General features: G+C 41.1%; 1 protein-coding gene across 1 annotated transcript in view; it reads left to right on the top strand.

Moving 5' to 3' along the window:
- The window catches only part of BRF1 (BRF1 RNA polymerase III transcription initiation factor subunit), a 172,434-nt gene that overhangs the window by 114,331 nt on the left and 36,052 nt on the right, over positions 1–22,051 (top strand). Inside the window, exons 12-15 of the mRNA XM_041420749.1 lie at positions 10,245–10,306; positions 12,436–12,517; positions 12,616–12,671; positions 14,449–14,705. Coding sequence (XP_041276683.1) covers positions 10,245–10,306; positions 12,436–12,517; positions 12,616–12,671; positions 14,449–14,705 — 457 coding nt within the window. The remainder of the gene's footprint in view (positions 1–10,244; positions 10,307–12,435; positions 12,518–12,615; positions 12,672–14,448; positions 14,706–22,051) is intronic.

Here is a 22,051-nt window from a genome sequence, read left to right as displayed (position 1 = left end):
AAATATGAAGTATAGTCCTGTTAGTATATAAACTTTTTATACAAGTCAGATGTTGAGATTAATCATAAGGACAGGTTGCACAAGCAGATGGCTGGCCTTCCTGATAGCCATTAGCTTGAAAGGCTGGCTTTGAGACCGGCTCCGTGCTTTATAGGTGAATCATGCTGCTGGGCTTTGTTGGGAAAAGGTTATTTCTCCACCTCCACCAAAACCTCCTGAACACAAAAGTGCCTTTTTCTACTGTTCCTGGAGGATAAGACAAATTATTCTCCAGGAACTTCTCCACAAGTTTCTTCTCTTGGAGAGTTGTGGTGTCAGAGGGCATTGCAGCGCTGTAATGGATGGATCTCAAGCATACGTAGTACATACACATGCTAATTGTGCTGTGCTTATGGATCAGTCTGTCCAAATGCCAAGGCCTCAGAGCAGCTGCAGGCAAAATGTTAAAATCCTTCTCCTCTGTCTGCTATGCACTGGGGAACAGGTTCATTGCTGTCACTAAAATGTAGGGGAGAGGAGAAGAAGGAGGTGAGGGACAGAGCCCAGGCCTGTCCTCCCGAGCAGTTCCTGCCTGTGCTGCAGTGTGGCCAGGTGACCGAGGGACCTTCCTGTGCTCCAGTGGCACCTGGAGCCATGCAGGCAATGCCTAAACTTTGGGTTGCGGGCATCCTTATATACTTCATGTATATAGTTGCCTGAATGGTCACAAAACTCCTTGGTCGCTGGGGAAGGGCTTCTGCAAGAGCTCTATTTGATAGAGAAGTACTTTATCACCTACATGTTTCTCAGCCATTAGGCATGGTCAGAGACAAAAAGATAGCACTTTGATGTAACAAGAAACAGTGCAACTGCTGTAATTTTTATTTTAAAACATGGTCTGTGCTGGATGCAAGTCTCTGCTGCATAATGGCTGATGCTCTCACTACAGATCTGCATTTCTGTAGCTGCCCCATTTTAAGAATTCAAACCAAGTATCTCCTTCTGTGTTTGTAAACCCCAGCTGGTGATCCTGATCACCAAACCAGTCAGGATCTTATGTGTCCTTTCTCTCTCCTCTGTGTCTCTGATGGTCCTGGCAACATGGAACTCTGCCTGGTACTTGCTCTGAGTCCAGCCCCCATCCACCTCAGAGGATTTCTTTTGGGCCAAGTTCCCACCTTGCTTTTGATAGGGGAGCTTCTGCTCTTGTCTGTTGTTCTATTTAATAATAAGAATAATTTTTTATCTTCTTTTTTCTCTTCCCATCTCTGTAATTCCCTGCTTGCTATTTCTCATTAGCAATGAAGGAAGGAAGAAGCTGGGTAACAAAATGAGAAATTTCTTATCTTATAATTTTCTTTCAGTTAACAGCTTCTCACTATTCAGCCCGCCCGGACAGTGTGGTAAATGGCCAGCACACAGATTGATTTTTTTTCCTCTAAATAAAGACTTGGGTATATAATTTCATACTCTTATGTTTCGATGTTGTCTTAATGCTAATAATTTTCTGCTGAAGCATTTGTGTAGTCTGGGTGGCTTCTGGTGGCTGGTGCTGAGCTTGTCACCAGATCTGCTGTAGATGAGCTCTGAACCTCAAAGGAGGGGGCAGAAATCAGCCCACCTTTGCTAAGAGATGGTAAGGGTGATGAGATGCAGGTTATAAGTGGAAAGTTCAACTCATTTCACTTTTTTGCTCAGCTGAGTAAGTTATTTTGGTAGGCTGTTTTTGACCTGGAGTAGCTCTTTGGTGCAGCTTGTGTTGGAAGGGACCTTAAAGATCATCTAGTTCAACTCCCTGCCATGGCCTGGGATGCCACCCACTAGATCAGGTTGTATATGTTCTATACTTATATGGCCATATACATTTAAATTTTTTCCCTGGTGAAACACAAATTGACTCATAATTAATAAAAAACAAAACAAAACGAAAAACCATAACAAACTATAATAGTCCAAGCAAAATTCTGGGATTTGCTTTTAAGTTCTCTGTAGCGCAGAGCTCACCATTGTGTTTTACTCGGTGTGGGGGTTGCAGGAGGAGATTTACTTCTCAATAAACCAAATGCTGGGATAGCTGAGTGCTGGCCAGACAAGGACCCTGGGCTTGCAGGGATGGACAGCAGAGCATTTAGCGCCCGCAGCAAGACTGGCGAGTTACAGAAATGATGCCTCAGCACTTAAACATGAAGCCAGCTGTTCCCTTTGTGGCTGGCTCGGGTGTAAAGTGCTCTTGCTGTTTTACATAGTGGTCTGTCAGAATGGGGAAAGCGAGCTGGAGTGGGATCTGAGCCTGGCTGCTTTTGCTGTCGGCTCTCCAGGGTGTTGGACTGCCCTCGCCCTCTGCCAGAGATAACGCAGCGCTCTGCCCTCGTGGGGTTTGGAGAGGGGAGCTGATTGAGATGCTGATCAGTTCTTCTCCTTGGTCTCTCCCTTTGTATAAACTGTTACTCTTGGATCCCCCTGCACAGATTTTTAAAAAATGCAGAAAATACAGGCCAGAAGGCACCAAAAAAAAATGAAGTCTGGGGGAAGGGAAAGGGAAGAAAAGATGCCAAGAACAGCATAAAAGGCAAAGGAGGAAAATACAGCAGGGAATTGGTGATCGGCTGGAAAAGCACAATAAGTAGGGGAAATCTGTCTTTATAGTTTTCATTTTAAAAAGTTTAAAGTCCATAACTGTTCAGGCACAAGGGGGTGGATGTATGAATATAGGGTGAGGTGTGAGTGGGTGGCACTTGCAGCACTAATGCCGTGGTCAGTCTTGGCACTGCTGGGTGCAGAAATCACAGGCTGGAGAAGACTTGTGTCTGTGCATGGCAGCTCTTACAGTTTCCAGGGTTTGCCACTGAAAAATATCATTTGTGGTAGTTAGGTAGTATGTTTCCTGGTGAGTATTGTTCAGTTTGACTGTTGGTTATTGGTTCAGCAAAAGGTAGCTCTTTTGGTACTGTTCAGAGCAGCCGTTCTCTGAGCGCTCAGTCATGGCAGCGGAGTTGTGAGCTCAGAAGAGAATGACAGGTTGCAACAAGTAGGTTGCATAAACCATGTTCTTTTTCATTGTTTTGCAAAGGTGTTGGGAGAACGTGAACGTTATTCCAGAAGAAGAACATCTGCTCCTAGTTTTGAGGACAGTGTCAAGATGTTCTTCTGCTCAAAAGCCTAATTTTCAGCTGTATTTATTTTGGGAGGTTGAAAAGGTTTTTTTTCTTAAGGGCTTTTTATGTTGCTATGTAGTTCAATGAACATGAGCTTACCTTTTCAAAGAAAATTCTTCAGAATCAGAAGGGTTTTGTTTTTTGCTGGACTGGTTTTGTACTGCCTGCTTTGAAGAAATATATATTGCAGGGAGGATTTCTGGAAATAATGGAGAGATTAACTATTTCTCTGAAGCATTAAGTTTAAGTTAACAAGTTTCCATGTCTGTTAGACAAGTGGTATGACCTCTAACTGGATATAAAATATGAGGATGTGGTTTGGTTAGATGCTCCATGGAGTATGAGGTGAAACAATAGCATTTGTTTCAGTATGGATGTGCTCTCAGGAAGGCAGCAGGGCTGGTGGTTAGGTGTGCTTTTTTCAAAATTGAAATTTAATTTATAAAAAATATGTTCACTATCTAATAAAAGTTCTGTGAGAGTGATTGACTGCAGGAAAAAGCTTTTCTCATAATTTATTCCCATATATCATTAAGCACAGAAATCTGAAATTCCGTTCCAGTGACGGGGTAATGGTTCTGAGACCGCCGTAGGAAGGTGGCTGATGGGGGAAGGCTGTCGGGTGTCACTCAGCTGTGCAGGACAGACAGAGCACCTGCAGCTTGAGTGTCAGTGTGGGGAAATGGAAACAGGCACTTAATAAAGATGGGTTTCTAGTTCTGTGCTACATTAAGGCCCAGTGTTGTAGGAAAATCTTCTGCAGTCCCCTGGCCCTGGCTGTTACACTGCTTTGCTTTGTGAGAAAGTCCTATTTTCAGTAGACAGGAGTGAGGAAATAGCTGATGAGCTTGTATATCCCAGCTTTTGTACAGGCTGACCTTGCACAGCTGCAATATTGGAGTATGTGGAATTTTTTTTTTTAATTATGCCTTTTTTTAATTGTGACTTTTCCCTATTTGCCCTTCATTTGCACCATTTTGGGCTTTGCCTCTACACTTCTTACGGTCCCAGTGTGAGGAGCAGGTCCGTGGGCACCTTGCAGAGGCAGGGCCGTGTGCCCTGGCACTGCCAGGCAGCCTGGTGCCAGCCGGCAGCGCTTCCCACCATCCCTCGTCGGCAGGAATGAATGTTTCTGGGAAGATGGGGCCTCGCTCTGTGTGGTGTGATGTGTTTGCTTTCTCTGAGGAACTAGCAGGCTGGAAACTTGGCTTTGGCTGGAGAGGACCCCTTAACCTTGCCTTGGCAGAAGGAAATAATAAAGTGACAGACTTCATTTATCTTTATGGTGTGTGCGTGGCCTCGTGTGCTCCGTACACCACCAGACCTAAATCCTGGCACTGTGATTTGGCACTGTGAAGGAGTAGCTGTAATTTTCAAGGTGGCTCCAGGTACGATGAAGTAAAAAACATTTTCTCCTAAATACGAGCATACACGTCGTGTTTTGTGACCTTATTTCTTCAGCAAGTGCAATTAATTTGGCTGTGCCCTTACATTTTGGTTTTGTGGAATACTTCTTCTGTGACAGCACAATTGTGCTGCTGAAGGTGAGCTGGGGGAACTGGAGCCCTTGGCAGCTTCAGGGTGCATGCCGTGGGATGGGAGCATGGCAGGGCAGGCTGGGATTGCACAAGAGGCGCCTTACCTGGAGCACTGGGGTTGGCAACAGCTGGAAACAGCCAGGATTACCTCCCAGCCTGCTCTGGAGGGAGGCTCCTGCCCTGTATTAGTGAAATTCACAGTGTTCTCTGCTCTTACGGCCCTCTGCAGACTCTGCTCACGGCTTGATGTGTGATGTGTTTGTTTGCACACCCATCGATCCTTGTACTTCATCCTGTGCTGCTGCTGCTGCTGCAGCTGCAGCATTTTCACATCCATTTCTTTTCCCTGCCTGGTCCCTACAGCGCGATCACCACGGCACTTTGTCTGCCCGGCGCCGCTCCCCTCCCGGGTAGCCACCCTTAATGCCTGTTCCCTTCACTCCCTCTGGTAAATCAGTTATCTCCCCCTCCAGATGGGTTTGTGTCCCCTCTGATCAGCCAGTCAGTTATATCCTGGCATGGTTGTGCAGTGCCTTTTTTGACTCTAAGCCACCTCCTTCCCTTCGCACTCGTTGCAGCTCCCCAAAGTGGCCCCGGCATCGCTCATCAATTTGAGATGTTAAAGCATTTCTGCCCACTGGGTCCCTCCGATGGTCTGCGGGAGCTTTTTGTTGCTCCTATTGGATTTAATCCCTCCCTGGAGAGCAGCAATCAATCCCAGTGTTTCTGCTGCCCCAGGCTCAGGTTGTTTGGATTGTTGCATAAGGATTTTTGTCGCTGAAAATGCATCTCCCAACTCTTTTCAGATTTTGTCCTATTCTAGCCCCAAAGTATTTCTTGAATACTGGGGGGTGCTTAGTTTCTGGTTTTGTGCCAAATAGGTGGAAAGGTTCTTTGTTTAAACTCTTTGCTGTGGAATGTTGTGGTGAAGGATGTATTTGCTGCATAGGACCAGAGGACCAAATGCCTTTCTATTAGATCTGCTCTAGAGGATTTCCTGGGAAGTGTTCAGCCTCCATTTCTGTCTGTAAGGAAATCCTCTTATCTGGGCAGAGCAATAAATAGTGCTGCCTCCTGTAACAGAAACAGAAAAACATATTCTTCACGTGGCTGTTTTTAAAAATGTGGGGTTTAAAATATATCGGGTGGAATGATTCTTCTGTAATAAATCCCCATAATAGAGCACTATGTATACATTTAACTGGCTGTACAGAGGTAGGGAGAGGGGCAGAGATTGTGTTAAAAGATGATTTAGTGTCTATTTAGTAATGACAAGAACAGTAAATAATCCTACAGGTTTACAAACCTAATCCCCAGTGTCTGATTGTAGCCCTCATGTCTACTGGAATTGGTTGGAAAGATGTTAGAAGGCTGTAAAGGGAGGGCTTTGGGGGGAGTTTATTTTTAAATTTTTGGGGAGCTGGCTGGATGATTGATGGTTTTAGGTAGTATGAATGTAGCTGATTCAGTACCTTGACGGAAAACTCTTGAAGTGCCTGTCCTCCTCTATTTGCTACAGAGATGTTGGATGGGGATGGAGTAGGCTGGTCTTGCTCTAAGCTCTTCCTGGTGATCCTTTCATTTAACAACTGGATTTGGAGGGAAAGGGAGGAGTATTGTTGTTTTTAATGCCCATCTTATTTTTTGCCTGTGCCCTGCAGTAAAGTGGTTGTTTTTCTTAAAAGAAGAAATCCATGATGTCTCAGAGCTGTGCCACGTGATCCACTGCTTTTAAATAAGCTCTTAAGAGGCTGGACCAGATGTTGGCCGCATCTGTGTTTTCATTTCGTCGAACATTTCATTTCGACCCTTTTATTAAAAGAGAAAATGATAATTTAGAAATAATTTTAAAAAGTTTAGCAGCTAGGAAGATCTGTTTGGTATATAAAAAAGCAAAGAGTTTGCTTTCCATGCCCTGCAGTGAACCATGTAGCATCAAGCAGACAGATATTTGTGGCTGGTAGAGTCTACTCCTGTTGGAAACTATTGCCATGGAAATTTTCATGCCAAAATGGATGTGTTTTATTTTGAATTGGCATTCTGTAATGGAACATGTATTTTTTTTTTCTCAGTGAAAGCATTAAACTAGGGATTTGAAGGCACCTTCGCTTCTGAAAAACCCATTTAATGAATGCCTATCGCCATGGCAGGAAAAAGGAAGATTTGCAGGCAGAGGGATATCCTGCAATTACTCCCTCTGCTGCTGTTACGGGGGTCTAAGAAATGCTTGTTATGTGTAACTTGCTTCTGGATTCTTCTCTGCAATTTAACAGTTGGAGAATGAGTTTTCTGTCCCTGTTGCTAATTGATCCAATGAGAAAAACTGGCACCTAATTCAGTAACAAGTTATATTTAAAATGACAAGTGAAATTGTTCATGGTGCCTGAAATTGCATCGTTTTCAGTCTGGCATGTTAGGGCTGTATAAGAAAACAGGCACCTACTGTACTGTGACATATTAAATTTTAAACCTCTGATTCAAAAATATAGTGGGGTATAGGAGGAGCAATAAAATGTGTAAAATTATGAAAAGCAATGGCAGCTTGATTTCAGTGGGATACTTTTATTGTTTTTAAGATGCTTTGCCAGTTTTTACTACAGTAAATATTGGGATCAGTTTATGTAAAGTTGAACAGTGAGTATGTCCATCACCACTTCCAAGTTTTGGTTTTCTAACCTATGATTTTCAGAACTTACTAGTGATTTTCAAGATTGGCTCCATTTTTCTCTGTTGATAATTCCAAGCCTGTGTCAATAGTGGACAATTTAGTTTATCTGGTACAACGAATAGTGAAGAAAAAGAAATCCTTTATTTGTGCAGGTAAACCAAATTGAAAATTTGGGGGTTTTCTCCCAAAAAAATCCCTTGTGGAAAAAAGGGGTAGATAATGCAATGAAGGTGAAGGCCATCCCCCCTTCTGTCCTACAGCTTGGTGGTTAAAGTGCTACCCAGAATATGAGGGAGCCAATTGAAGTCCCATTTTTGTATGAACTCCTTCCAATCTAGGACCCAGGTTATCCTGGTCTGGACTCCCCTTAACACTCTGCTGTTGAGCTGTTTTATTTTATGTGATGCAACATTTCTTGAACCCAGGTAGACCAGCTCATGGGAAGATTTCTCAGACAGTGAACTACAGTATTTGCTCCTTTCCTTGGTGAAAATCCAGCCATTTTGCTCACTGGAAGTTTCTGTCTTGGTTCCAGCAGGAGAGATGTACAGTACTGTCTTGAAGAATACCCTGCCATTTGGGTGATGCCTCTCCATGCTTTGAATGATTATGCTTTGTTAAAAAAAAAAAAATGTCAGCCAGTTGCATTAAAAAGGCAGCAAACCACTGGGATGTATTTTGCCACCTTGCTTTTCCTGCCCACCCTCAAGCCAGGGAGTGCTTGGCCATGTCCTGGGGGTGCATCCCTGCCTGGCTGGGAGCAGGATGCCTGCATAAGGAGCTGCTGGCACCAGTGCAGAAAGTTCTGCTCTTACTGCACTGTGCAGAGATCAGACCAGAAGTAAAGCATATGTACTGATAAATTATGTAGTTAGTATAAAGTCTTCTGCACTTCTAAAGTATTTTGGGGAAAAAGGGTTGTAAAGTAAATCTGGTGCTGCCTGGGACTAATGTGTTTAATTTATAAATGTAATGACAGTGAGAAGTGTTCTTTAAAGCTTTTTTGGTCAAATTAGCACCACATCATCTGAACTGGTAAACTTGATATTACTTTCATGAGACAATCTCAGGAAAAAAAATCAAACCATAGTGTTACAGAAGGTTGGAGCACCTCTCCTGTGATGTAGGGCTGAGAAAACTGAAATTGTTGAGCCTGGAGAAGAGAAGAAGGTTTCTGGGTGACCCATCTCCAGCCTTTCAGTAGCTTAAAGAGCTACAAAAGAGCTGGAGAGGGACCTTTTACAAGGGCGTGGAATGACTGTACAATGGGGAAAGGCTTCAAACTGATAGAAGGTTTAGATTGGATATTAAAAAGAAGTTGTTTACTCTGAGGGTGGTGAGACACTGGGATATGCTGCCTGGAGAAACTGTGGATGCCCCATTCCTGGACGTGTTCAAAGCCAGGTTGGATGGGGCTTGGAGCAACCTGGTCTGGTGGAAGGTGTCCCTGCCCATTGCTGGGAGTTGGAAGGGGATGATCTTTAGGGTCGCTTCCAACTCAACCATTCTGTGATTCTATGCTGTTCCTTGTGATGGGACATTTTTAGGGGGGTTAAATCCCCTTTTGCTTGTGGCTTGGGGTGGAAAGTATAAAACTTTATGTTGGTTGTTTGAGGTGGATTGTGAAAAGACATTTGTGAGTGCTCAGTGTCTGATCCCAGGGAATGTCTGTTAGTTGAGCAGCCATACCCTTTACACCCCCTAAGGAAGCTCAGACTTTATTCCTAACCAGGTGTTTTTGTTGGATTCCCAGCCCTGTTATTTCACATACTTCAGGCAACTGGTTTAAACCCCTGACTTTTGCTGAGCAGATCATGGTTTTATCTTCTGGGAATGCTCTTAATTCCAAGCTTTGCTTGACTTTATCGTTTGGTTGCCATGACCTGCCACTGGATCCTGGCATCACCCTCTGCTGCTCCAGCACTGTGCAGGAGCACCAGGCTGGGGAATCAATCCATCAAAGATCTTAGTTTGTGGGGAGGCACATCCCCAGTACTGAGGAGTGGGAGCTGTGAACATGCCATGCTGTTCTGCACCACTTTGGTTTTAATTTGTTATTGTTGATTGTTGAAACTTAATTTGTTTATATTTTCTGCAAGTGAACTGGTGAGGTCATCTCTTGTTTGATCTTTATTAGATGTAATGGAGATGACCAAGAAGATTGCTTCATTCCCCAGCATAAGTCTTTGTTAAATAATTTGTTTTCTTCTCTACCTGGACTACATTAATAGTGTATTAGTATAGTTCTTTAATGTGATGTGGAAAATCAGGTTTTGCAGCTGTATGCTGTTCCAATCCCAAATTAAGCCTCAGTTCTGTGCTGTTATGCTTTTTAATGGATGGAATATTTGAAAATTTGTTTTCAGAAGTCTTAATAACTACCAAACTAGCAAAATTGGAGTGAAATTGTAATTATAGAAAGTCAAGAAGAAAGCCGTGGTGTAACTGTCAGCAGTGGTCTGTGCTGCTTCCCTGAAAATAGAAAATATTTTCTAAGTCATAATTTAGAGATAAATTACTGACCTATATGCTCTAACAGAGAAATTTTTGTTATGATGAAAGAAAAGTGGTCATCTTTTTGAAATGGTTTCCCCAGCTTCCTGCTGAACATTTGTGGCTGTAAATTAAAATGGGTGAAAAAAAGGCGACTGGAAGTCTCTGGCTGATTTTTAGTACTGATGAAGACTGCTGGTTCCTGAATTTTAAATTAATCCAATGTGGTAAATTTCTGTGCGTGAAGTTCTGTAGTGAAAATACTCAGCAACACATTAAACCTCCCAGATGAAGGCAGAAGGATGCAAATTTCTGAAGGACAGTCCTGAAGTGTTACATTACTGCAGAACTTAAGTTGCAATAGATATTGGACAAACATATTGGCTGATTAAAATGTGTTCTTTTCTCTAGGTGAGAATACAGGGGATGGAGAATTAGATCTGAGTGGAATCGATGACAGTGAAATAGATCGGGTAAGGTGCCCTGTGGTCCCTACTGTCTCTTATCCTGCTTGTCTGGATAACTGGGAAAGACAAAATGCTTCTTACCTGGTTTATGCTCTCTGCAACTGCCTCTTCTCTCTGATCTATAGAGAGGTTTGAGCAATTTTAGTGGTCTGAAATCTAATGTTCATGCAAACCTGTGAATTTGGTGTTCCTTGCCCAAGTTACATATATATTTATAAGGCTGCTGCTGCTGCTTGCTTTTAACATGCTGGAATAATTATGTTTTAGAATGTCTTTTATTCCAAAGGAGAACTTTAAAAAGTTTGGTGGAGCTCTACATTCATTATTTAATTAAGATAGATTCAACATAGGAGGCTGCCATGGAAACCAAACTGTAAAACCAGTATGTGTGGCTCTTAAGTACTTCCAAAGATTTCTGTGATGTTTTCTGAATGTATTTTTATTGGTGTGGCAGCAAAAAATGCCATTTAACATACAGACTGAGTGGGACAGACACATGGCTGTGGAAAAGAGCTTGTTGGAGGGCACACAGCTGGTCAGCACTTGGACATGCCACAGTCCAGCTCTCTGAGCCTGATGCCCTCTCCAGCTGCCACACTGCTTTACAGTGTCATTTGAACAGATAATGCCAGTGCTAAAAACTCATTTTGGGGTACAAAATCACTGAGACTGATGAGGTTGCACAGGAATTACTGATGTCCAAAACGTAGCTGTGAGGTGGGATTTGCTAGGCTGGGCATTAGTGTCTCACGATCTGAGCAGACGTTGAATGGAGGGAGCAGGAAGGCTGAGGTTCTTAACCATAGCCAGTCCATAATTAAAACAATCACAAGGGAAGAACACATTTTCTGCACTTCTAGGCTCTGTGATGAGGTCATAACTCTGCTTTTATGACTTCATGTTCATTTCTGTGGCAATAGACTGTAATATTGTAAGCCCAAGATTATGAAATCTCTGAAAGCCTAAGAGGGATGAATAACTGAGCTAGGGAAAAGTGGGTTTTACTGTTATGGCCCACTTTTAATAGAAGCAAATGAAAGAGTGAAAGTATTGGTCTGATAAACCAGGACTTGCACAGCCATTTGCTCTCCTGTTTAGCCCTTGGAGGAAAGACTCCTCCCTGCATTAGTTTCATTTGACTGGAATTATTTTTCTTATGAAATCCTAGATGTACATCTTACTTTGGATAAAATCTTGAATGCTCAGACCAAAAAGATGGAGAAACCTCGGATTGCTTTTCTTGCACTTAAACATAATATTACAAGTCTCAGGTGCACTGCTTAAAACTGAAGTGTCTTGTTCATGATGGATGACCTCATTTGTCTTCTCCATTCTGCTGGTCTACTCTCCCAAACAGCATCGTCTGTAGAGAACTTCTGTTTCATTGCTAATTGTGCTAAATACTGGGTTAATTTTTATAATTAGGTCATCTACCATTAAGTAATTGCTACCTATCTGTCTATTTATTTCTGTGATTCATCTGAATAGTCCTAGATGTATTTTATAGCTCCATTCTCAGTCAAGATGTTATGGAGACTAGGTGGAGTTAACTGCAAAACATCTACATGTGGTTACTGAACCCAGCTGTCTGAAATCCAGAGGGCTAAAGCTCCAGCAATCTGAGCTGGTTTCCTTCACACAGATGTGGCCATTGAACTAATAATCTCAGTGTAAAGCTTCACAGAAACCTACCCAGAAGACACATGTTTTTGTTTTGGTCGCACAGGGCAATGGTTCCCATCCTGTTTTGAATTACAGACCACCACCAACACACAGAATTACTTGCAGACAGCCACGTTGTCATGATAACCTCTTGTATCGTCTGAAAAAGATCATAAACCCAGGATAATTTTTGTTTAATTAATAGACCATGTATAATGAGTCCTGGATGGTTTTTGGTCACTTCATCATAGTTTGGAAACCAAGCACTGTTTTTTGAAAACAGGTTGTTGCTTGTACCAGCTTCAGATGTTACTAGAAATACTCTCTGGTTGTCTTATATCACTCCTATTTTCTTTTAATGTATTTTTAAAAATGGGATATGGAATGACCTTGCCAGTGGTTTTTCAGTTCTGTTTTGCTCTGTGGTTTTCAATTTGATTTCTGAAAGTAGATAAATTTGTTTTCTCTTTTAGTATATACTTAATGAAGCTGAAGCTCAGATAAAAGCAGAGCTATGGATGAAAGAAAATGCAGATTATTTGAAGGAACAAAAAGGTAAATATGTAGGCCTGAAATTTGCCTTTTGGCTGGTGTTGCTGAAATATGCAGTCTTGTGTAATTTTCATGCTGGTTACCCTTTTGTCATCTTTCAGAAAAGGAAGCAAGAATAGCAAAAGAGAAAGAACTTGGGATTTATAAGGAACACAAGGTATTAAATTATGTGTTAATTGTGTCTGTTTGAAAATGTCCTGGAAATTCATTATATCTGCTGATCAGCTCCATGTAGATGTATGGGCATAATGGTACAGGTCACCACTAAAGGAACAAACCTACAGTACATCTAGCTGCTACTGAATTGCAAGGCTGTATTTTTTTTAGGTGGTGAGTAAAACACTTTCTTGCCCAAACTTTTATTTTAAATTGCTATTATGAGAAAATTCTGTGCATGTCAAAATCAGAGCTAGCTCTTTGCATTTATGATTGCTGTTCTAATTGCTTGCTTATTAAAATACAGGTTTTAAGACGTCTGATTTTTTTTTTAACGTGTGCATGGGGAATTTGTTTGTACTTGCCATAACTTCAGTGGCTTTCTTTGCTCTTACAATAATGATTTCTTTATGAAGAACTGAACAGATCCTTGTTACAGTCACTTGAAGGGGTATTTTGTTCTACCTTTCATAAAGAATGCAACGGTTATGTTAACAAATGGCATGTCCTGTCTCCATGTTTAGCAGTTTAAAGCAGCCTAATTGGCCGTATATTCACGATTTACAGCATTAGTATTTTGTGTAATTGAGCAAGTGACAACTCAAATCTTCCACATGCAGCGAAAACCATGTTAGTTTTTAGCGTGTATATCCTCTATCTTCTTTTCTGACTAATGCAAAAGGCAGAGTTTCCTGCTTCCCCTAGGTATTTCAACAATAAAAACAAAACCAGACAATGAAACACTGTTTTAGACTTCAGAGTTTCTCATTCATCCTGCATTTATGCAGACGTGGCAGTCTACCAGCAATTTTCAAAATTGTATAACTCCTTGGCACTGCCATGTAGCCCAAACACCCACTTTTTTGTTCGGACAACACAGGAGTTTTTCTCTAACCTTTTATTGTTTCTGACAGCTCGAGCAGAACTTGATTAATATGGTGCTTTCCAATTTCAAGGTAGCACTTGACCCATGTAGGTAAACAGAGGGGCTATTATCCATTAAAAAATAAATCTCCTGCAGAGCTTGGTGTTAAAACCTTCCTTTGAATAGGAAAATGCCAAATGAGAAACAGAGGTTCTGGGTTGTTTTCTTTTTCCTACCTACCCAGGCACGGGACACGGCTGGAAATGTTCTCCGGTGTCATTCCTGGTTGCCTGGCTCTGCACAGCATCGGCCGGGCTCGCAGCCTGTGCCTGGGAGAGGTGACAGAGCTCCTGTGCCTGCAGCCTCCTGCTGCCTGTCCCATGGCAGCCCAGGCTTGGGAAGCTGCTGCTGCTCCTGCTCTGGGCCCTTTGCAGCGAGGAGGAGGAGCTGGGCAGAGCCTTTCCCACGCTGTGTTCAGATTTGTCCTGAAACACGGCCGCGGTTCCGTGTTGTTGTCAGTGCTCTGGGGAGTCGTGACCCAGCTTCACTCTCTCTTTAAAGGCAGTTTTAGCAGGGGAGGTTCTTTATTTCCATGCTGGGTGATGCTGTGAGGTCCCTATTCCTGTAACATGAGTTCACTGGCCCATCCTTCTCTCTCTCTCTCTATTAAGTAAAGAATTTCTAATAAACTCTCTGGGCATTTTGCATAAAAGCGAACATTCATCTCTTGGAGAAGAGAGACCCTTTGATCCCATTGAGTGGCAGGAGATGGAGCACTGGCTTAGCCTGGGCACATCACCTGCATCCCCCACATCAGCAGCACCTGAGCCAGGACTGCTGCACTCCAGCTTGCCCCTCTGCTTCATGGAAACTTTGTTTGTATCTACATCACTAATTTTATATTTTAATTAAGCCAAAGAAATCTGCAAAGAAGCGGGAGCCAATTCAAGCCAGCACAGCAGGAGAGGCAATTGAAAAGATGTTAGAACAGAAGAAAATCTCAAGTAAAATTAATTATAATGTGCTAAGGGACCTGAACAGCAAAGGAAGTAACACACCAAAGAAAGAGGATGACAGCACTGATGACAGCACCAACACCAAGAAGCTGTCAAGAAGAAAATCTATTGCCAGTAGGAATATAGCCAACCCTGTAAACAGTGTGGGAAAAAGGTACTGCAATTGTTCATTTATATCTCTGTCTGTGAGACTGTCTATGTATCTTTCTGAGCCAGACAATGTAGGGACTGAAACATTTGTTTGAGGCTAAAATAATGTCGAGGCTCTGTTTTTATTTATTTTGCCTGCACTGTCATGGCGACACCTTATTTATAGTTCACATTTCAGAGGTTTGCTTTGATGAGTTAATCATCCCAAAGCCAAAAAACCCACAAAATCAATGGAAATTCACAAATGTGAATATATCAGCCAGGGACACCTTTTCCTCATAAAATCCTGACATTTGCTCTCCTTCCTTTAAGTTGTCTGTATGAGCTGACGTGACACTAAATGTTCGAAAGCTTTTCCTTTTTGCTTGATTTGAAAACTATAGTTCCCATCTGTTTTGACAGCTAGCTGCTTTGATTAGCTTTTATTTTAGTTTTATTCCAAACTTTTGTTGTTAATTGATGACACAAATACAAAGCTTTACAGTAAATATGCTTGTCGGTTTTCTGGTCTGCATTTGAAAATGTTTTATAGTGTGATGAAAGCTCCTGTTTTAATGAGAGAAATACTCAACTTGCTGGGCAGATTTGTAGTGTGCTGTAAAATGTATAAGGAGAGTGATGTATCCAATCTGCAATATTCAACTGTTTTATCTGTCTGTGGTTTATGAAGTCACGTTGGATCATCATTTGAATAATTTTGACGTATAGTAATTTCTTACTTAGATGTTATTTATTTATTGCCTATTTATTTACTGCCAGAATGGTAGGCCAAATGCCACAAGGAAATCTTGGTGTTTAATTTTGAAATATGAAATGTTGTCTTTGCACAGCTGTTCAGATTTAGGCATGTGTTGAAACTGGGTAAGGGACCTGGGAGGGCAGGAGGGCAGCCACCTGCAAGGTGTGAGAAAACATCTGTGTGTGAAAGAACAGGATACATGGGGTACCTGAAGACATGATGTTGGGAAGGATACTAAGTGCAAATCTCTCAGAAGCTGAGGAAAATAAGGATGGCAAAACCTAACCCCATGTTTTAACTTTATTTGACAGTGAGGTCAGAGGCACGGGCTTCAGTTTGGGCTGAGAAGCCAAATGCCAAAGTCACTGGCCCCACTGTCACCAGATACAGATTTTTACAGTATATCAGACGTCTTTTCTTCTTTATTCTGTATTTTGGCTTCATCCTCATTCAGCTTCTCATTCTCAGTATCAAAAGCTTTGCTTTCCAGCTGTTGACTCACTGGGATTTTAGGCTCCCCTGTGAGTTGCAGGTAAGTTTCCCACTGGTAAAGGATGGGGAAGATGCATTGAGGATTAACTTAACAGCATTTAGCTTATGCTTTATTTGCAGTTAACAGGTATTAATGAGTCGTATTTCTGGTATTTCCAGTAAAGTAGGACCAATTCAGTTGTCTGAAATGCATTGCTGGGTGGGAAGTAGGGGCAGGGCAGGATCCTGGTTGCATTTCAGAGCTCAGCAGTGACATCCAAGCTCAAGCTCCTTCGTCACATCCCAGCCTTGTCACTGCTGAGGTTTGCAGAAATGCTGGGCCGTGTTGAATTCAGCATGTAAAACTCTTAACAGGTGTTAAACTCATTGGAAAATCATGCCATAAATATTTAATTTAACAGTGGTGCAACTTGAAAAGGTTTTTAAATAAATACAAATCAGTATTTTCCAAAAGCAGCTAATAAAACGTATTTATTTTTCCTCTTGAGAGCCTAAAGTACATCCTTAAGATGCATAACAGAGTTTCCTGATGATGATTAGCAGATCTCAGATACAATGAATTTTGCAGCAGAACACTTCAGAGGAGGTTGATGTACAAGCAGATAAGTGAGCTAAGAAGATTTTGCACTCCTGAAGTAGGCAGTGCTCTTGCTTAAATATTATCAAGGACTTGACAAACATTAGTTGGGCTTTTTTTTTTCCTTATAATTAAAGATTTATGACATACTTTTGATTTTTTAAAATGCCATGCCTTTTAAATGGCATGCATAAATTTCTGTGTTCTGCATTGTTCTTATATGCCTTGCATTCATTGCCTTTGTTCAGCACTGTTCCTCTAAGAGGTGAATGGCTAAATACTTTCCCAGGGATACAAAAATCATGATAATTTATATGCAATTAATAATAATAAAACTCGTGAACATTGCTCATTAGAAAATGAATGAAGCAGATAATCTGTCTTTTTCCAGGAGGCATTTGCAGAAATGGGATCATATGGTTTGGGTTGGAAGGGGCCTTAACGATCATCTATTGATTTGGTTTGTAGTGATTTACATGCCTGCATATTTATCTTTATGTATTTAAAATATTTAGTAAGCTGCCTCTGACTGCAGTATCACCATGGATAGCCAGGCTTTGATCCAGTCCTTCAGTTCACTGGAGTTGTATCAGATTTTAAAGAGCTACTTCTTGAGTCCCAATCCCAATTAAAAGATGCCAGTATAGGGAGTACCAAGTTACAGGATGGGGAACAAATACTCATTCTTGGTGATTAAAGCAGTGTTCCTGTAATGGTATAAAATGGAAAATTTTTAATATATATAGATAAATACCTTTCTTGCTTTCCTTTTAAGTCATTTTACTTACCACACCAGATTTGGACAGATGATGTAGCCAAGTTTATCATGTGTCTTAGAAATCATCTTCACATACAGTCTGAAGCACTCTGGAAATAGGAAATTGATATTAATTTCCATCTTTCTAATTGCTTCTTGCTCTAAAATAGTCTGTGCTGTTATTTCCACACAGAGGACTTTAGATTATCCCTAAAGAATGGGTACCCCAACCAGACAGGGTGCAATGTCTGGGTATTTTTTTCTTTTTTTTTTTTTAATATCATGTAAAGTAGCAGTTACTGTGATAATCAGTTAAAATACAGAAAAGCTTTTGTTTCCTGATGTGATAATGTTAAGCAAATTTTACAGTCTTGTGAAAAGTCATTGATTTGGAAGAAATTTATAAAGAGCTGAAATGCTAAGCAGGTCTCAGGAGTATGCTTGAAGTGGATAGTCTTTCACTTGGTGGCCCTTTTATTAGAGCTTTGTTGATACTATAATCACTTAATGGTTACTTGGATTTCAAAGACAATATAGTTTTATCTACTTCTTATTTTATCAAAAATCCTAATTTTGAAATGTTTGGTAAATTCTGCAATTTTGGTAAGAAGACAGTTCAAAGAATTCTTCTAAAGATCATGGAGGTTTCTCCTTGTTAGGTGGGCAGATATTATGTACATTTGCATTTTCAGAAGGAAACTGATGTTTGAACAGGTTTCTTTGCTGTGAACTTTCTGAGCTTTAGAAAAAGCCTGACTTTCCTCAGACACCTCAGAATTGTACTGGGGGTTTACTTAATTTATCTGTCAAGATGGTAGAAGACTAGTAATGACAATGTAAGTAATTTTAGGAAACTTCATGTTGTGTAAATGTATTTTATTCTGTTTCTTATTGCATTTTTGTTCCAGTGAGTATCACGACTGGTGCTTCATATGCAAAATCCTTTTCATTCCCAGTGTGTTGAAGATGTGGCACAGTGGGTGTTACCATAATAGATGTTGCAACTCTAATTTCAATTACCAGTTGCACAGTTTATCTTTACTAATGTCTTCTGTGCATATGAAACATAAGAATAATATGTTAAACTCCAAGAAAAGAACAATTGCTGCTTCAAGAACCTTAAAATCTGAACTCTAGTTAGAGCTGCACTGCGCAGTGGAGCACTTCAAGCTCAGTAAAGAGAGTTTTTAGGACTGGAAGTATTTGGTTAGAAGCTTAATAATTTATTTTATATTTACTTGAGCTGAAATTTACAACATTACGTGTAAAGTGAAATGTGTTGTACCAAGAAAATGTGGAAACAAGAAAGCTTTCAAGTCACTATGTTTAAAAAATTTTATGCCTATTTCTTGCTATGTGCTTGAAATTGGTAATGATATCAGAAAAGACAGGATCCATTATCAGGGGAGTAAATGTGTCAGGTTAATCTCTTGAAGAATTTGCCTTGGAAGAAATGAAGCAGGACTGTGAAGCACAGTGGAATCCATTGTAATGAGACAAGCTTGTTCTGAATGGGACCATATGAATATATAATAGCAAACCAAATCATGCCTGCTATGAGTATGACAAAGACCCTTGGCAGTAATCTCAGATCTGATTAGATTTGAAAATTCACCTCCAGATTCTCTCCACAGTCTCCCTGGTATTTGCTGACTGTCCATATTGCCAGTACAGCTTGGTGCATGGCTCCACCTGTGCTTTAGAGCCATGGGATTTGGGTATTGGGAATTGTGCCCTTTCAGTACCAGGGACTTGTTCTGCTGCTCAAGCTCCTGCTCTACTTAAATTTTTAACTCTAGCAAATTTTTGTTAGGTTTTCAATGGGTGTCACAACTCCAGAAAAATCTTCTTTATTAGGGAGAATGTATGAGATGCTTTTCTGCAGCCTAGTATGCGACGTCTTGTTTACCCTGATAAATTGCTTGGTGCTTTCTTGTCTCTAATTGGAATCATATTTCCCTGGGGAATAAAATATGGGCAGAAGTCTAATTGTGATGCTTTGGAGGAGCCTGCAATACCACACTACCAGGGAGCCTGGGGAAACAATGAGAGGCCCTCAGCTGCCTCCCTCAGCCTCCAGCCTTGTTTGTAGTTGTCCCTTTTTGGTGTCCAGGATGGGGTTTTGCTCTGTTAGGCTGGGTACTCCAAATTCAGCTAAAAGTCTGAATGTTGCCCAGAGCAGCTGTGGATGCCCCATCCCTGGAAATGTTCAAAGCCAGGTTGGATGGGGCTCTGAAGATCCTGGTCTAGTGAAAGCTGTCCCTTCGTCTGGACTAGGGGACCTTTGAAAGTCCCTTCCAAGCCAAACTACTCTGTGATTCCATGATTCTATGAATGCTTATTCTACACTGGCCATGACTTGTTGCTGATTTTTATAAAACCAAAGGAAATGGGTTTTTCCATGTACAATATTTTTAGTTTTACGTTATGAGACTGGTATTTTTGGAGGGGAGGAGCATCAGCTCATGTTTCCCAATTGTCTGAGGCCGATCCAAAACACATGAAACAAAGCTCAGTTGAATAATCTAAGGGATCCCTGAGCATCTTAAAACCTTTGTATTAGTTAAACCAGGTGATTGCAAAAGTTAGAGCTCTTTTGATTCACTGCATCAAGAAGAGAGTTGTTGGTTCAGAACCTTCTTTGTTAAGAAAAATAACATTGCAGTAACAATTTAAGGGAATGGCTGTCTTAAAAGTTCCTTGTCTGCTAGTGGTGCAGTGGAGCCTGGTGGGCTGGTGGGTGTCTGCAGCCAGTCCTTACAGGTTGGCAATTGGTGAAGCAAAGCTCCTGAAGAGGGACAGAGCCTATGTTTGGTGGATATGAAGTTTTTGAGAGTCTTTTCCATGCTGGCTTTGGTGGCCCCTTCTACAAATGGGCCCTTTCAGATGAAATCTTAATATGCTCTAATCTTCTATCATATATTTTTATTTTTCAGAATCTTCTATCATATATTTTTATTTTTCAGAATTGCCTTCAGCTCTTTGTCTAATTTACTTTTGATATCCTGATTTTCTCTCTCTGCTTTGAATTCTGTTAGAGTTTGGAATTCATGTGTATTTACTCAAAGTGAGATATTAAATTTTATTTCTTTTCTTGTGCTACTTTAGACCTTCTTTTTACATGTGACTAAAGGGGTAACACTGATTTCCCAGCTGGAATAAAATTCCCTACAGAAGATACTGTGAGTCCTTGCTGAGATGGTAGCTAGGAGTTTATTCTATAGCCTAGTTTTTATTTGGTATTATTAGTGTTTTGTACGGAAGCAGTCTCATGTTGGCTGCAGGATTCTGGCTAGACTGTGATTCCTGGGTACACGTGGTAGGAGTATGTGGAGTCAGCTTTTGGTTTGAATCTTGGGTAGACGGTGAATAAATTCTCTAATCACTTGGACATAACTGTTTTCTTATGTGATCTGTGCTTTGAGAGTTTCTTTGGAGTGTATTTTCATGTGTGTTTCTGCTTTGCTGTGGTATATAATCATTTAAATCAAAGGTTAATCAAAATGATTACTCATTTTGAACAGGAAAACGGTGACATTTGATAAGTACCTCCACTTTAAATAAATCCTACCAGTATTTTCCAATCTTGTAACTTTTAGAGGGGCAAGCTTATACCAATTATGTTTAGTATTTTATTTACAAAAAGCTAAGGCAAGAAAAAAAATGACTTCAAGGCTTCCAAGGTTCTGCCTTTTAAGTCATGCATCTCCTTATTAAAGTTAGCTCTTGGAGGGAGAGCCTCCTCAGTGACCTTGAAAGGAGCTGACACTGGAGTTTGCTTGTTCACAGTTGATTTGAGGAGTGGATCTGCTCAAGCCTGTAGTGTTGTAACCTGGCTAATGCTGCAGGTTACTGCTGTTCCTGTGAGCTAAGCAGCCGTTTGAAATAAAGAGATAAAGCAGAGGCAAGAATGGGAGAGAAATGGATCTGACCCAACATGTTTTAAAGGAGAGTGTGTGGTTTCAGTGTCTGAATGCTGAAATGTGATGACCAGCAGTCTTTCCTTCTTCAGTAAGTGAGGACACAGGAGGAAAAGGCATTGTCTTCTGCATGTAACACCACTCTCTGAGAGGATGCAGAGTTGAGCAAATGCCACTGAGAGACTGGGAGGCAGGAGCCAGCTTGGGGTCCAGGCAATGATGCAGGAGGTTGTTACTTTACCCTGAAATGCACTTCTCTTGGCACTGAACTAGGACAGAAAGATGGGGAAAGAATAATTTTTTCTTTTAAAAAAATCCCCAACACAAAACAAAAAAATGCCTCAACAAAGCAACCCTCCCTCCCCACAAAGTATCCCCACAGCTGTCCTTACAGGAGCTGTGAGGTGTTTGTCAGGAATTGATGTTTATTCTTCAGACTGTTTTGAGGATCAATTCCCCTATTCCCCCAATACAATAGCATTTTTATTTCACATCTGTCAGGCTCAATACCTCTCAAAATACAGCTGCATTAAACTCTGAAACATGTATGGATAGTGCTTCACTGGGAAGGGAGCTCCCACCCAGCCATTGCCTGGCATGGCTTGTGTCCCCAGCCTGCTGCAGGAGCTGCTGCTGACAGTCATTCCCTGCTCATTCCAGCATCTCTGGACTGTTTGTCATGTTTCTTAGGGTAAGGTTAGCAAAAAACTCATTCCTTCATCCCTTAGTTCTTTCCTTCCTTCTGTAGGAGGTGAATCATTTCCCCTTTCATGTCTGTTCTGCCAGTGAGTCAAGAGAAACCAACTTAGAAGATTTTCTAGCCTGTTATATTAGTAAAATGAGTATTCTTGTTAAAAATCCTCGT

This window comes from Onychostruthus taczanowskii, unplaced genomic scaffold (assembly GCF_017590055.1).
Source record: "Onychostruthus taczanowskii isolate IOZ18803 unplaced genomic scaffold, ASM1759005v1 scaffold1, whole genome shotgun sequence".
Lineage (NCBI taxonomy): Eukaryota > Metazoa > Chordata > Aves > Passeriformes > Passeridae > Onychostruthus > Onychostruthus taczanowskii.
This window is presented reverse-complemented; position numbering and strand designations above follow the sequence as displayed.